The 13591-nt window shown below is 40.0% G+C and overlaps 1 protein-coding gene and 1 long non-coding RNA gene across 2 annotated transcripts; both read left to right on the top strand.

The window, feature by feature from the left end:
- Window positions 1-875: 875 nt before the first annotated feature.
- LOC127854018 (uncharacterized) lies at window positions 876-2017 on the top strand. The gene is made up of 2 exons (XR_008036874.1): window positions 876-1253; window positions 1481-2017. It is a non-coding gene; the product is annotated as an uncharacterized LOC127854018 (long non-coding RNA).
- Window positions 2018-2446: 429 nt separating this feature from the next.
- LOC127852504 (uncharacterized) lies at window positions 2447-5029 on the top strand. The gene has a single exon (XM_052386462.1). It carries the CDS (start codon window positions 2447-2449, stop codon window positions 5027-5029), a length of 2583 nt encoding a protein of 860 aa, XP_052242422.1.
- Window positions 5030-13591: the final 8562 nt, after the last annotated feature.

Below are 13591 nucleotides of genomic sequence, written 5' to 3'. Positions count from 1 at the left end.
TCTGCAACAGCGGCTGGTAGGCTGTTCCAGGTCGGTATAATACCGGGGAAAAAGCTATGCCTGTAGTAGGATGTCGATGTAGAGATAGGCAGGAACTTGATGTCATGGCTTGATCGGGTTCTGCTTGAGCCTGGGAAGAGGTATTTTGCTGCTGGGATGTCTATGAGATTGTTTGATATCTTGTAGATCATCGTCAGCTGGGCCTTTGTCCTCCGTGACTCCAGGGTTTCCCATTGCAGGTGGTCAAGCATGGATGTGACGCTGCTAGTGTTATGGTAGCGGTTCGTCACATACCTGGCTGCCCTTCTCTGGACCATCTCCAGATCGTGAATCTGGTCCTTCTGGTATGGGTTCCAGACCGTGCTGCAGTATTCCAGGTGTGGACGGACGAGTGAAAAGTAGGCAGCACTTTTTACGTTCTCGTTGCCAATCCTTAGATTTCTGCGGAGGAATCCCAGCGTGCTGTTTCCTTTCCGTGTTACAGTCTGGATGTGAGGTTTCCAGGACATGTCTTTCGTCAGTTCCACTCCGAGGTACTTTGACGTCTCTTCACTGGCGAGTATATGGCCTTTGAGGGTGTAGTTGCGCAGTAATGGGGATCGTTTTCTGTGGACTCGCAGGATGCTGCACTTCTCTGGGTGGAATGACATTCCCCAGAGTTTCTCCCATTGCCACAACCGATGGAGGTCTTCCTGCAGATGGTCGCAATCGCTATCTGAGTCTATTTGTCTGTAGACCACGCAGTCATCCGCGAAGAGTCTTGTCTTGGATGAAACTCTAAGGGGGAGGTCGTTTATAAATACCAGGAAGAGGATCGGTCCAAGCACACTCCCCTGAGGCACTCCGCTGACTACTGGGGCAGGGTCTGAGTGTCAAAGAAATAGGGTTGTTTTTTTTTTGTGTGTAAATGTTAATATAGTTAATTAGAATAGCAAGTATAAATGTTACTATAAACCGGCTGCGGGATACACATCCAAGAGTACTGAAAGCCCTGAAATCATAAATCATACGGTCAAATCTAATGGGAAATTTAGGGTCAGGTCTGGGGTATGGGGATACTTTTGTTTATTCAAGGAAGCCTGGTTAGTGTATGGCAGAGTTCGAGAGTTTTCTGTGTGTTTCTGAGTCAGTTGAATTTGGGCTTAAGACCAGAGCGTTTGTTGTTTGGAAGGAGGTGCCATCAGAATTTCTGATCGTCGGCCACATTGTGGAGGCATCTAGAGTGTTGTGTTTATAGAAGGAATCTAAATGGGGTATGTTATTTAGCAATAATCTTTCTCGTCCAACATATGCATTATTGTAGTAATCATTCTGTATTGTTTTGTTTTTCTTGTAAAACTTGTAGTGCTTGATGTTACGGAAATATTATGTTATTGCCATGTGATTTTGATAAGTAGTAAAATGTGGTATAATTGAAAGCTGTTATAAGGGATTAATCATAAGCATAATGATCTGAATGGATATTCTTATATCCTTGTAGATCCCATTTTTGTTGGTGTAAGAATTACGATGAAGAAAGTTGATGGAAAAGGGGATAGAAGATAGAAGTTTAATAAGACGTATGTTGCATACTAGAACTAGTTGAATATTGATGAAGAAAGTTGATGGAAAAGGGGATAGAAGATAGAAGTTTAATAAGACGTATGATGCATACTAGAACTAGTTGAATATTGGCCATCAGTTTCATAAAGACAACTACAAATAAATTATACAGAGAAACGCACTGACAGGAAGGAAGCATTCATATCATAGTAAACCTCAAAAAGTGTAGCAGTGATGTGCACTGTGTAGTTCCGATTGGGTAACTGGAAAGAACTGGACCTGAGAACTGAATATATATTTATGACGTTCACAGCGGAGCACAGCAAGAACATTTGTTTTTACCATTTGACATTCGATCATCATGGATAATCTAAACTGAAATTTCTTATTTGTTTTTAAATGTGCATGCTTTTAGAATAGAAATTAAAGCATGAAAATTAAATAGATAAATAGATAAATAAACTTTGTAATCCTCTTTGCAGTATTGTGATTTGCATAGACCCCAAAATTTAAAGTCCTTTCCTTCTATCTGAGGGACATTGGTGGACTTTTGTTTACATTCAAAGTTTATAGTTAGTTTGCTAAACTATACTATCAAAAATCTTTGACAAAACTGGTAGTACGGGTGGGGTTATGCTATTCGATTATCACAGAGAAATACTGCAGTGAGGAAATAAAAGCTTGTCTGTAAATTCAAGAGAAATTTTATCTCTGTGTGCTGTGCTGTTAATACCTGGGGACTTGCTACAGGTCAGTGTGAGGTCACAGGCACTGGTCAGGTCAGGCAAAGGGGAGAAACTGTTAAAAGGGGCCAGCAGGTTATTATAAGAGTTAACTTTCTTGTTAAATCCCTTATTCATTGGGTTTGATTTTCACCATGTCTGATTTGGAAAATCTTTTTCAAATGGGTGAAAAGTCCGGTTTGTCCGGGGAAACTTTGCTCTCCTTTATAAGAGAAAGAGAGGAGGCAGAAAGGAAAGAAAGAGCTTATGAGCGTGAAGAGAGAAATAGAGAGAGAGAATTTAAGAAATTAGAAATGGAGAGAGAAATTGAGATGGAAAGATTACGTAGTGGGTCACAGAGAGGTGATAGTCGTACTACTAGTGAGAGTGGTACTAAGGCTAAGTTGCCAAAGTTACCCAATTTTGATGACAAGCGTGATAGCATGGATGCATATCTCAAAAGATTTGAGCGATTTGCAGAGAGTGCTGGATGGAAGAAGGAATGTTGGGGTGCAAATTTGAGTGCACTGTTGCAGGGGCGTGCCCTGGATGTGTATTCGAGACTCACAGTTGCTGAGGCTAATGATTATCAGAAACTTAAGGATGCCCTGCTAAAAAGGTTCAATCTGAACGAAGACGGTTTCAGGGAAAAGTTTCGTAGTAGTAAATGTGAATCAGGGGAGACAGCGTCTCAATTTGTAATTCGATTGGGAGATTACTTAACCAATTGGATGTGCCAGGCTGGGTCTGACGAAACCTATGAGGGTTTAAGAGATTTGATTTTACGTGAGCAATACTTGAATGGGTGCTCAAAGGGACTGCAAGTGTTCTTAAAGGAGCGTAAGTTTGCTTCAGTAACAGAGATGGCCGATTGTGCAGATCGGTATATTGAGGCCCATGAGGGCAATGGCAAAACGGGGAATGAATCTAGAGATGGTGTGAAAGGTAAGGCTTGCTTTGTTTGCAATGGACCACATTTACGTAGAGACTGCCCGAGGATAAATGGTCGGAACACCATGGGCACAAACAACCATAGGGGTGGTAACCTATCAGGCCAGTATTCAGGTAATGGTTTCAAAAGCTGGGAACCAGCAAGAGGTGGAAGAAGACCTGAAGACAAGTATGACCGAAAGGTAAGTAAATCTAGTTTGTCGGCGTGTGGCCTATCCCAAGGAAAGGTAAGTCTGTCATGTGGTCACAAATTACCTGTCATGTCGGCAGCGTGTGATGGACCTATTCGGGAAAATATGCCGGAGTGCATAGGATGGGTCAACGGAAAACAAATTCGTGTCTTGAGGGATACTGGATGTTCATCAGTGGTGGTAAAGAGGTCTCTTGTACCAAACCACAGTTTTACTGGGAAAGTTCAGAATTGTGTCTTACTTGATGGAACAGTGAGACAATTCCCCACGGCAAAAGTGTTTGTGGAAACACCTTATTTTATAGGTAAGGTTATTGCCATGTGTGTTGAAAGTCCAGTATACGACTTGATATTGGGGAATATTGACGGAATCAGAGATATTGCAATTGGAGAATATGCGACCATATCAGAAGAGAAGAAAGTGGATGAAACGGTGAACGAACAGGCAGCAGTAGTCACCAGAGCTCAGGCTTCAAAAGAAAAGGTAAGCAAAATCAAACCGTTAAAGGTGCCAACACAGATCAAGGGGATGAATCCACAGATGTTTCAAGAAGCACAGAAAAGTGACCCAACTCTTCAAGCTGCCCGGGAACAAGCAATGTCGGAAGAGGTAAAGCAGTGTGGAAAACTGAATACTTCTCGGTATTATGAACGCAATGGATTCTTGTACCGTGAATTTACGTCTCCAAAACATAACAAGGCAGAACCTGTTTGCCAGCTTGTTGTCCCTAAGGAATTTCGAGATGAAATCATGAAGATAGCTCATGAGAGTTTATTAGGAGGACATCTAGGAATGCAGAAAACATTGGATAAAGTACTGTCACAATTTCATTGGTCTGGTGTAATGTCAGATGTGAAACGTTTCTGTACCTCCTGTGATACCTGTCAGAGGATGACATCAAAAGGAAAAGTTTCCAAGGTTCCGTTGGGAGAAATGCCATTAATAGATACACCATTTAAACGCGTGGCTGTTGATCTGATTGGACCTATTACACCAGTTAGTGACAGAGGAAACCGGTACATATTAACGGTGGTTGACTACGCTACAAGATATCCGGAGGCGATGGCATTGAAGAACATTGAGACAGAAACCGTTGCAGAGGCATTAGTAGACATTTTCACTCGAGTTGGAGTTCCACAAGAAATGCTTAGTGACATGGGAGCACAGTTTACATCTGGACTCATGAAGGAGATAAGTAGGCTGTTGTCAATGAAACAGTTAGTGACTACACCATACCATCCCCAGTGTAACGGGTTAGTGGAAAGAATGAATGGCACGCTGAAGTCCATGATAAAGCGTATGTGTACAGAGCGACCCAAGGACTGGGACAAGTACATTTCGCCAGCCTTGTTCGCATACAGAGAAGCCCCACAGGCAAGCACAGGGTTTTCTCCATTTGAACTGCTCTACGGGAGAACAGTAAGAGGACCAATGCAAATATTAAGAGAGATGTTGACACAGGAAACCCTTAGTGAAGAGGTAAAAACTGTTTATGAATACGTTTTGGACCTAAAGGAAAGGCTAGCAGAAACAATGCAATTTGCACAAGAAGAACTGAAGAAATCTGCTGGAAAAACAAGAAACACTTCGATAAGAAAGCGAGGCAAAGAACATTTTCAGTAGGAGAGCGAGCTCTAGTTCTGTTGCCAACAAACCGAAACAAATTGCTCATGCAGTGGCAAGGGCCATATGAAATTGTAGAGAAAGTTGGTGAATCAGACTACCGACTTGACGTCAATGGTCATGTGAAGACATACCATGCCAATATGTTGAAGAAATATGTGGAGAGAATTGGCAATGAGGCTGAAACTGGTCAGGCTGGATTACTGATAAATATCGCAGCGGCCATTATTGAAGACGACAAGGTACCAAGTGGTGAGAAGGACTGTTTAAGTGAGTATGGTCGATTTAATGAAGAGATACAATGTCCTATAATAGAACAATCAGAATCTGTTGAAGATGTCAAACTTGGTGAAAACCTAGATGCCAAACAATGCGAATCTTTGCAAACATTACTTCAAGACTTCCAAGACGTGTTAACTGACATTCCTGGGAAAACCAATTTGGTAGAACACCATATTAAAACAACTACAGATGATCCAATTCGTTCAAGGCCATATCCTGTTCCACATGCTGTGAAGGAGACCATAAACAAAGAAGTTCAGGAGATGTTACGAATGGGTGTCATTGAACCATCAGATTCACCATATAGATCACCAGTCGTTATAGTGAAGAAACCAGATGGCACTAATAGATTTTGTGTGGACTTTCGCAAGTTAAATCAGGTCACAGTCTTTGATGCTGAGCCAATGCCATGTCAGGATGACATTTTTGCACGCTTATCCCACTGTCGTTACTTTTCGAGAATTGATTTGTCAAAGGGGTACTGGCAGATTCCAGTTTCCGAGGAAAGCAAAAAGTATACTAGCTTTGCAACTGACACCGGGCTATGGCAGTTTCGAAGAATGCCATTTGGACTGGCATGCGCACCCGCTGTCTTCAGCAGAATGATGAGAATGTTGCTGAAAGACCTTAGTGGAGTGGATAACTTTTTAGACGATATGTTCCTGTTCACCGAGACATGGGAGGAGCATCTTACGTTGATTGCAGAAGTCTTAGGGCGCCTGCGAAATGCTGGACTGACGGCAAAGCCTAGCAAGTGCATGTTGGCTTGTGAGAGACTTGATATCTTAGGACACCAAGTAGGGCACGGAAAAGTGGAACCAAACCCACAGAAGGTTACAGCAATAGCTCAAGCCGAAAGACCACGAACCAAGACTGAACTTCGATCCTTCTTAGGGCTGGTAGGTTATTATCGTAAGTTCATACCAAACTTTGCTGCTGTGGCTGTACCACTTACCGACCTCACCAAGAAAGGTAAACCCAATACCTTGGTTTGGGAATCACCTCATGAAAGGGCATTCAAGGAATTGAAGGAACGAGTGACGATGTCACCAATTCTCCGAATGGCAGATTTAGGTAAGCCATTTATTCTACGTACAGACGCCTCTAATGTAGGTTTAGGGGCAGTACTTCTGCAAGAACATGAGGATGGTAAGTTTCCGGTAGCATATGCAAGTCGTAAATTGCTGCAAAGGGAAAGAAATTATTCGGTGGTTGAGAAAGAATGCCTTGCAGTTGTGTGGGGAATACAGAAATTCCACACATACTTATATGGTAAGAAGTTTCTGTTAGAAACAGACCACATGCCACTGGTATATCTGAACAAGGCAAAGGATTCTAATGGCAGAATCATGCGTTGGGCTCTTGTTTCGCAGGCTTACCGGTTCACTGTTGTTGCTATAAAGGGAACTGAAAATGTCGGGGCTGATTATCTCAGTCGAAAATCTGGGACATGAGTCATGAACCTAGTCTTGACACAAATCCAAAAGGTTGAGACAGAAATTGGGAATTTCATCTTAAGTAGGGGGGTGTGTCAAAGAAATAGGGTTGTTTTTTTTTTTGTGTGTAAATGTTAATATAGTTAATTAGAATAGCAAGTATAAATGTTACTATAAACCGGCTGCGGGATACACATCCAAGAGTACTGAAAGCCCTGAAATCATAAATCATACGGTCAAATCTAATGGGAAATTTAGGGTCAGGTCTGGGGTATGGGGATACTTTTGTTTATTCAAGGAAGCCTGGTTAGTGTATGGCAGAGTTCGAGAGTTTTCTGTGTGTTTCTGAGTCAGTTGAATTTGGGCTTAAGACCAGAGCGTTTGTTGTTTGGAAGGAGGTGCCATCAGAATTTCTGATCGTCGGCCACATTGTGGAGGCATCTAGAGTGTTGTGTTTATAGAAGGAATCTAAATGGGGTATGTTATTTAGCAATAATCTTTCTCGTCCAACATATGCATTATTGTAGTAATCATTCTGTATTGTTTTGTTTTTCTTGTAAAACTTGTAGTGCTTGATGTTACGGAAATATTATGTTATTGCCATGTGATTTTGATAAGTAGTAAAATGTGGTATAATTGAAAGCTGTTATAAGGGATTAATCATAAGCATAATGATCTGAATGGATATTCTTATATCCTTGTAGATCCCATTTTTGTTGGTGTAAGAATTACGATGAAGAAAGTTGATGGAAAAGGGGATAGAAGATAGAAGTTTAATAAGACGTATGTTGCATACTAGAACTAGTTGAATATTGATGAAGAAAGTTGATGGAAAAGGGGATAGAAGATAGAAGTTTAATAAGACGTATGATGCATACTAGAACTAGTTGAATATTGGCCATCAGTTTCATAAAGACAACTACAAATAAATTATACAGAGAAACGCACTGACAGGAAGGAAGCATTCATATCATAGTAAACCTCAAAAAGTGTAGCAGTGATGTGCACTGTGTAGTTCCGATTGGGTAACTGGAAAGAACTGGACCTGAGAACTGAATATATATTTATGACGTTCACAGCGGAGCACAGCAAGAACATTTGTTTTTACCATTTGACATTCGATCATCATGGATAATCTAAACTGAAATTTCTTATTTGTTTTTAAATGTGCATGCTTTTAGAATAGAAATTAAAGCATGAAAATTAAATAGATAAATAGATAAATAAACTTTGTAATCCTCTTTGCAGTATTGTGATTTGCATAGACCCCAAAATTTAAAGTCCTTTCCTTCTATCTGAGGGACATTGGTGGACTTTTGTTTACATTCAAAGTTTATAGTTAGTTTGCTAAACTATACTATCAAAAATCTTTGACACTGAGGTAGCACCATCTACAACAACTCGCTGCGTTCTGTCGGTCAGGAAGGCTTTAATCCATTCCAATGTCTGGCCGCGTATACCGTAGTGGTGCAGTTTTGTCAGCAGACGCTTGTGGGGGACCTTGTCGAACGCCTTACTGAAGTCCAGGATGGCTAGGTCGTGTTGTTTACCTTTGTCTAAGGACTTCAGTAGTTCATCTGACAAGGTTAGGAGTTGTGTTTCGCAGCTCCGTCGCCTTCTGAAACCATGTTGGCAGTCGGTTAGGATGTTGTTGCTGTCCAGGTGTCCCATGACGTTGCTGACAATGATGTGCTCTAGCATCTTGCAGCATATACAAGTGAGAGATACAGGGCGGTAGTTGCTCGCTTTATACCTGTCCCCCTTCTTGAATATGGCTGAAACTGTTGCTGTCTTCCATATATCTGGAATTGAGCCTGTTGTTAGGCATTTCTGGTATATGTAGCCCAGGTACGGTGCACATTCATTTGCCAGTTCCTTGAGGACCCTTGCTGGAAGCATGTCTGGGCCGGTTGCCTTTTGGGGGTTTAGCTTCTGTAGTAGCTTCAGCACTCCATGGGATGTGATTTCGATATTGGGCATGGTTGGTGCTGGTTCCCCGTCTGGCGTAGGGTTTGTGTCACTCCCCGTGTCGTGGGTGAATACTGACTGGTATTGTTGGTTCAAGATGTTCGCCTTGTCTTGTGGGTCACTATGGAGTCTGCCATTTTCTTTCAAGGGGGCCACCCCGGAGTTGTCCTTCCTAACAGACTTGATAAAGTTCCAGAACCTTTTCTGTTTTGGTTGCTGGGCTTGGTCTGGGTCCCCGACTTCAATCAGGTCTTCGACGTAGTGCCAGTAAGCCTGCCTCTCAAGTCGTTGGGTGGTGGCTTTGGCCTGTCGGTAGCGATGTCTGTCTTTCGGTCGCCCTGTTTCCTTTTGGCGGTTGAAGAGTTTATTCCTCCTTCTATGGTGGGCCTTGATTTCTTTGGTTATCCAAGGTTTATTCACCTTATTCCCGGACAGCATTTTGGATGGAATGTGCTGGTTCATCAGCTGTATGAGGAGCTGTTCAAATGTGGACCATGTATCGTTAACTGACATGTCCTTGGTCTTCTCCAGGAATACGGTGCGTTGTGCTGTCAGCTTAGCACCCATAGACTGGTAGTCTGCTTTCCTATATTGGTAGACCTTGCGTGGCGGTTTCTTCACTTTCCTAGGTCGTAGGCTGGAATCCACAAAGATGGCTTCATGGTCACCTAATCCAGGAATAGTCTCACACTTGTTGATGAGAGTACTGTTGTTAGTAAAGAAAAGGTCAAGCAGGCTACTAGTGTCCTTGGTGATACGTGTAGGTGACTGCACTACTTGGTCAAGGGATGCGTCCTTTATAATTGATAGGAGCTGTCTGCACTGTGTGGCATGAGTGGCTTGAGGTGTCGGGCATTCATTCTTCCAGTCTATGTCGGGTAGGTTAAAATCCCCTCCCAGCCATAGGTGGGCGTTTCTCGGGATTTTAGTGAGGCAGGCGTTGAGCTGTTCCAGATAGTCCGGGTCAGTGGAGGAAGGCGGTTTGTAGCAAGAGCCAATGTAGAGGTCTTGTGCACCTTGTATTTGGACCTTGGTCCAAACTGCCTCTGCGTTTTCTGACTTCAGCTCTTCTGGTTCGTCACTCTTGTATCTTTCTGAACATCATTTTTATTTAATACTTTCACAAATTCAAAAAATAGCAAAATTGTACAACATGACAAAATATTCTAGTTGTGAACAGTAGACACTAATGCCAGCAAATGGTAAACTATATCTTACCGCAACCCAAATTCGACGACACCTAAATTCGACGATGTTCTATTTGTATTGATTAAATGGATGATTATTGTCTTGGAATCATTTCAAAGTTATACAGCCGAGTTTAAAATATTATTTTGTGCTATTAAACATTTCATTATTTCTTTCATTATTTGCTATATATTGCTTCATGTAACTGTTACATCGTCGAATTTGGGTCACACCGGGATACGTATTGTGAACAGTAGACACTTTTTTAGTAAATGAAATCAAAGTCGACTACGAACTCATCTACCTCCACCTCTCGACTTTACGTCTTAGCAGGCAACTAATTTTTCTTTAATATATATGCTGTCTAAGTACTCGTGTTTTCCCAGGACCTTTTTTCCCTTTTCGAAGGCAAAAACCACCACGCACCTTATCAATAACATGTTAGCTGCCCCTTGACCAAACGTTATAGCCTAGATGTATGCTAAATCAGCTTCCAACTTATCTTCAAGAACTCAGAAGATCAACATTTTGCCAAATGACAAAGTTTATCAAAACAAAACATCACACATGAAAACATTGTACCGATGACAATAAAAAATCATGCTGATAGTACATGTAATTTTCCCATTAATCGTTCACTTGACATTACTAAGCAACCAAATTGGCTATTTATCAATTCCATTTTATAAACCATTTGATACCCGAATCATGATATGCATGTCGGTATAATTGAAATTTACAAGGATCTGCGGGGCAATTAAGCATCATGTGTGCTGTCTCTAATGAAAACCATTAAATTACGCGATAATTTAGCAATGACTGTACAACAGTTTAAAATAATTGAGTGGATCAGTCATGTTTGAATCCTTATTGGTCTGTCATTTCCCACACATGATACAGATTGCCGACTAGTTTGACAAGGTTGACAATTTTCACCAATTTAATTGTTTAATTTGAGACCATCTGAGGTTTGTTTCGATCATTCATTTTTTCATGTTTGTCGCATTTAGCCTGTATTCGGTACTGTCAACATTCATTTAGACTGCAAATAGTTTTCCAAATGCTCGCAAACAAAACTTGTAGCATTATATGTACGAAGAGATAATGACAAGCCATAAGTCAAAAACAACTTCTTTAAGATTGACACTAGTTTTTCGCTTGTTATTACATTGGTGCCATCAATCTCAACATATCTACTGTAATAGTCTACACATAATAAAATGTTATCACCAGATGATAACGACCTTAATACGGCCGCAGCTGAATCTTGTCATGGGGCTGATGTTAGCTCGGTTCTCAGCATCGGTTCAAGTTGTTCACTGGCTTACCAACTGACAGCCATAACACGTCTAACAGTAATTTTAAATTTATTTGTCGATACTCTGCCACCATACTTTGGTCCTCAACTTTTTTATTCGACACGATTCCTGGATCACCTATGTGACCAAAGTTTAATATGTGTTAGCTTAATTCTTGCCGGTCAACTATTCGCGTACGCATTAGTTCTGAGTAACCAATTACACATAACTCACCTTTGATTTGTTTGAACTGATTATACTCAGTCAAGCCCATGTCACGTACGTCATGCTATCTCGTAATCTGCTTGTCTCAGCATCACAAAATGATGTTTCTTCTTTTTCTGTGTTCATGGTCATCTACACGATTGTCCTAGAACTGTGCTTGAGCGGTGTCCTGACAGTGCGTCTGCAATGTTATCTCGACCGTTCACATATTGAACCGTGCATTGGTATGGTTGCAGCCTAAGAGCCCATCGCTCAAGAATCGTTGAATTTAATGGATAAATATTTAAACAAATTATAGGCGTTCCTATGGGTACTAATTGTGCGCCGCTTATAGCTGATCTTTTTTTATATTGTTATGAAAGCGATTTTATGTTAGAATTATCTAAAACTAAACAACTAGATTTGATTCGATGTTTTAACCTTACTAGTAGGTACATTGATGACATACTTAATTTAGATAATCCATTCTTTGAACAATTCATTCACAAAATCAACCCGAACGAACTAGACTTAAATAGATCCTGTCAATTTAATACAGACGCTGCGTATTTAGACTAACATCTTACTATTATTAATAATACATGTATAATTAAAACTAGTTTATACGACAAACGGGACGACTTTAATTTTGACATTGTGAATTTTCCGTTCCTAGATGGTAACATTCCTAAAGGTCCATCCTATGGTATTTACATTTCGCAGTTGGAACGTTATGCCAGAGCATGTTCATGTATTAAAGATTTTAATGAAGTAAATTCGCTAAATTACACTCAAAGAATGGTGATTTAATTTCAAAATATAATGTTTCTTTAAAATGGCATTAAACTAATGGAATTTCCCACCCATCATTTTATGGAGATGTTTTGAAGCGTGTTCGCAAATTAAAATATGTTAAAGAAAATGTTTATATTAAACTTTTCAATTTAATTAACTCATTTCTATCAAAAGGATACGATTTTAACGTACTTCAAAACACGTGCTTGTGATTTTCGATTCCCTTTATTTTTCTCCTCTTAAAATTTGGAATAATTAATGGAATTACCATTTTATACGTTTGATTCTTAATATTTAATCACCTAGGCTTGTTTTATTGGTCAATTTTACAGTACCGCACCTTTAATCTTTTTATTTTTATTTTACAGTACTGTCCCTGGATTTTGTTCACGCCATCGTGTCTTCGCTTGTCAATTACGTCATACGATACTCTTTTTTTTCTGTTCCTGGCTACATTGATTATTGTGACGTCGTAGCTTCTATATTGCTTCATATGACCAACTTTCACAGTTTTAATCTACATGCATAGGTTATTGGGTTTATAGCATATCGTTCAATTTTTATTTAATTTTCTCTCTGACAGGGATTTCTTGTTTGATTTATTTTTTAGCAGTTACATTAACAACCAGGCTATTTAATATGGAACTTTTACACCCATTATTGCTGCTTCTTTCTGTAGTAGCGCGATGATGATCTGAAATAATAACTTTATGATGCTATATTCCTAAATCTTTTTCTATAAAGAAGGAATGTAGTTGACATTTGTTCGTAGTTTCATATCATCGTTCCTCAAAAATGTGTAGCTCTGTTTCTCTGGTCTCTTTCCTACCATTGAGTAATTAAATGGTAATTAAATTGAATGCATTTTAATTCTCTTTTATTATTGTTTAATTTGAGTTGCAATGCTATGAGGTTAAATTTTATTTACACTTAAATGTATCATGAATATTGCTGGACCAAGTGTGAGGTTAAGCGCTCTAAAACCGGTTTAAACCTCCAATGCTTTGCATTGACCGTTCCAAGGCGGTGACCCCAGCGTTATTCCTTTATGTGTTATGTATGTTGTTTTGTATTGTGCTGTTTTGTACTGTGTTGTACTGTTTTGGCAATTGGTCACTTGCTTTAAATAAAGGACCAACTATGTATATAATGAGAATTCAATACTGCTCTTGCAGCTGGAGTTTCACTTCTTTATATTGAATTGCACAATAGTTTGATGTGTGCTGCGTGTTTGCAGTAGTTTGTATCCCCGTACACATCTTCGATGTTGTTATATTTTCAGCCTTCAGAGGTTGGTAGCGGTATTGTTATTATTTTTTTTATAGAAAACTTGTTTAAGACCTTTCTTATACTTAGATTCTTATACATTCTCTGTATTTATAAAGTAAACT

Source organism: Dreissena polymorpha, chromosome 12 (assembly GCF_020536995.1).
Source record: "Dreissena polymorpha isolate Duluth1 chromosome 12, UMN_Dpol_1.0, whole genome shotgun sequence".
Lineage (NCBI taxonomy): Eukaryota > Metazoa > Mollusca > Bivalvia > Myida > Dreissenidae > Dreissena > Dreissena polymorpha.
The sequence above is the reverse complement of the archived record's forward strand: the minus strand, read 5'-3'. Positions and strand labels throughout refer to the sequence as shown.

Bases quoted from the DNA above. Each gene is read 5' to 3' on its own strand.
- LOC127852504 (XM_052386462.1), top strand. From the start codon at position 2,447: ATGGGTGAAAAGTCCGGTTTGTCCGGGGAAACTTTGCTCTCCTTTATA.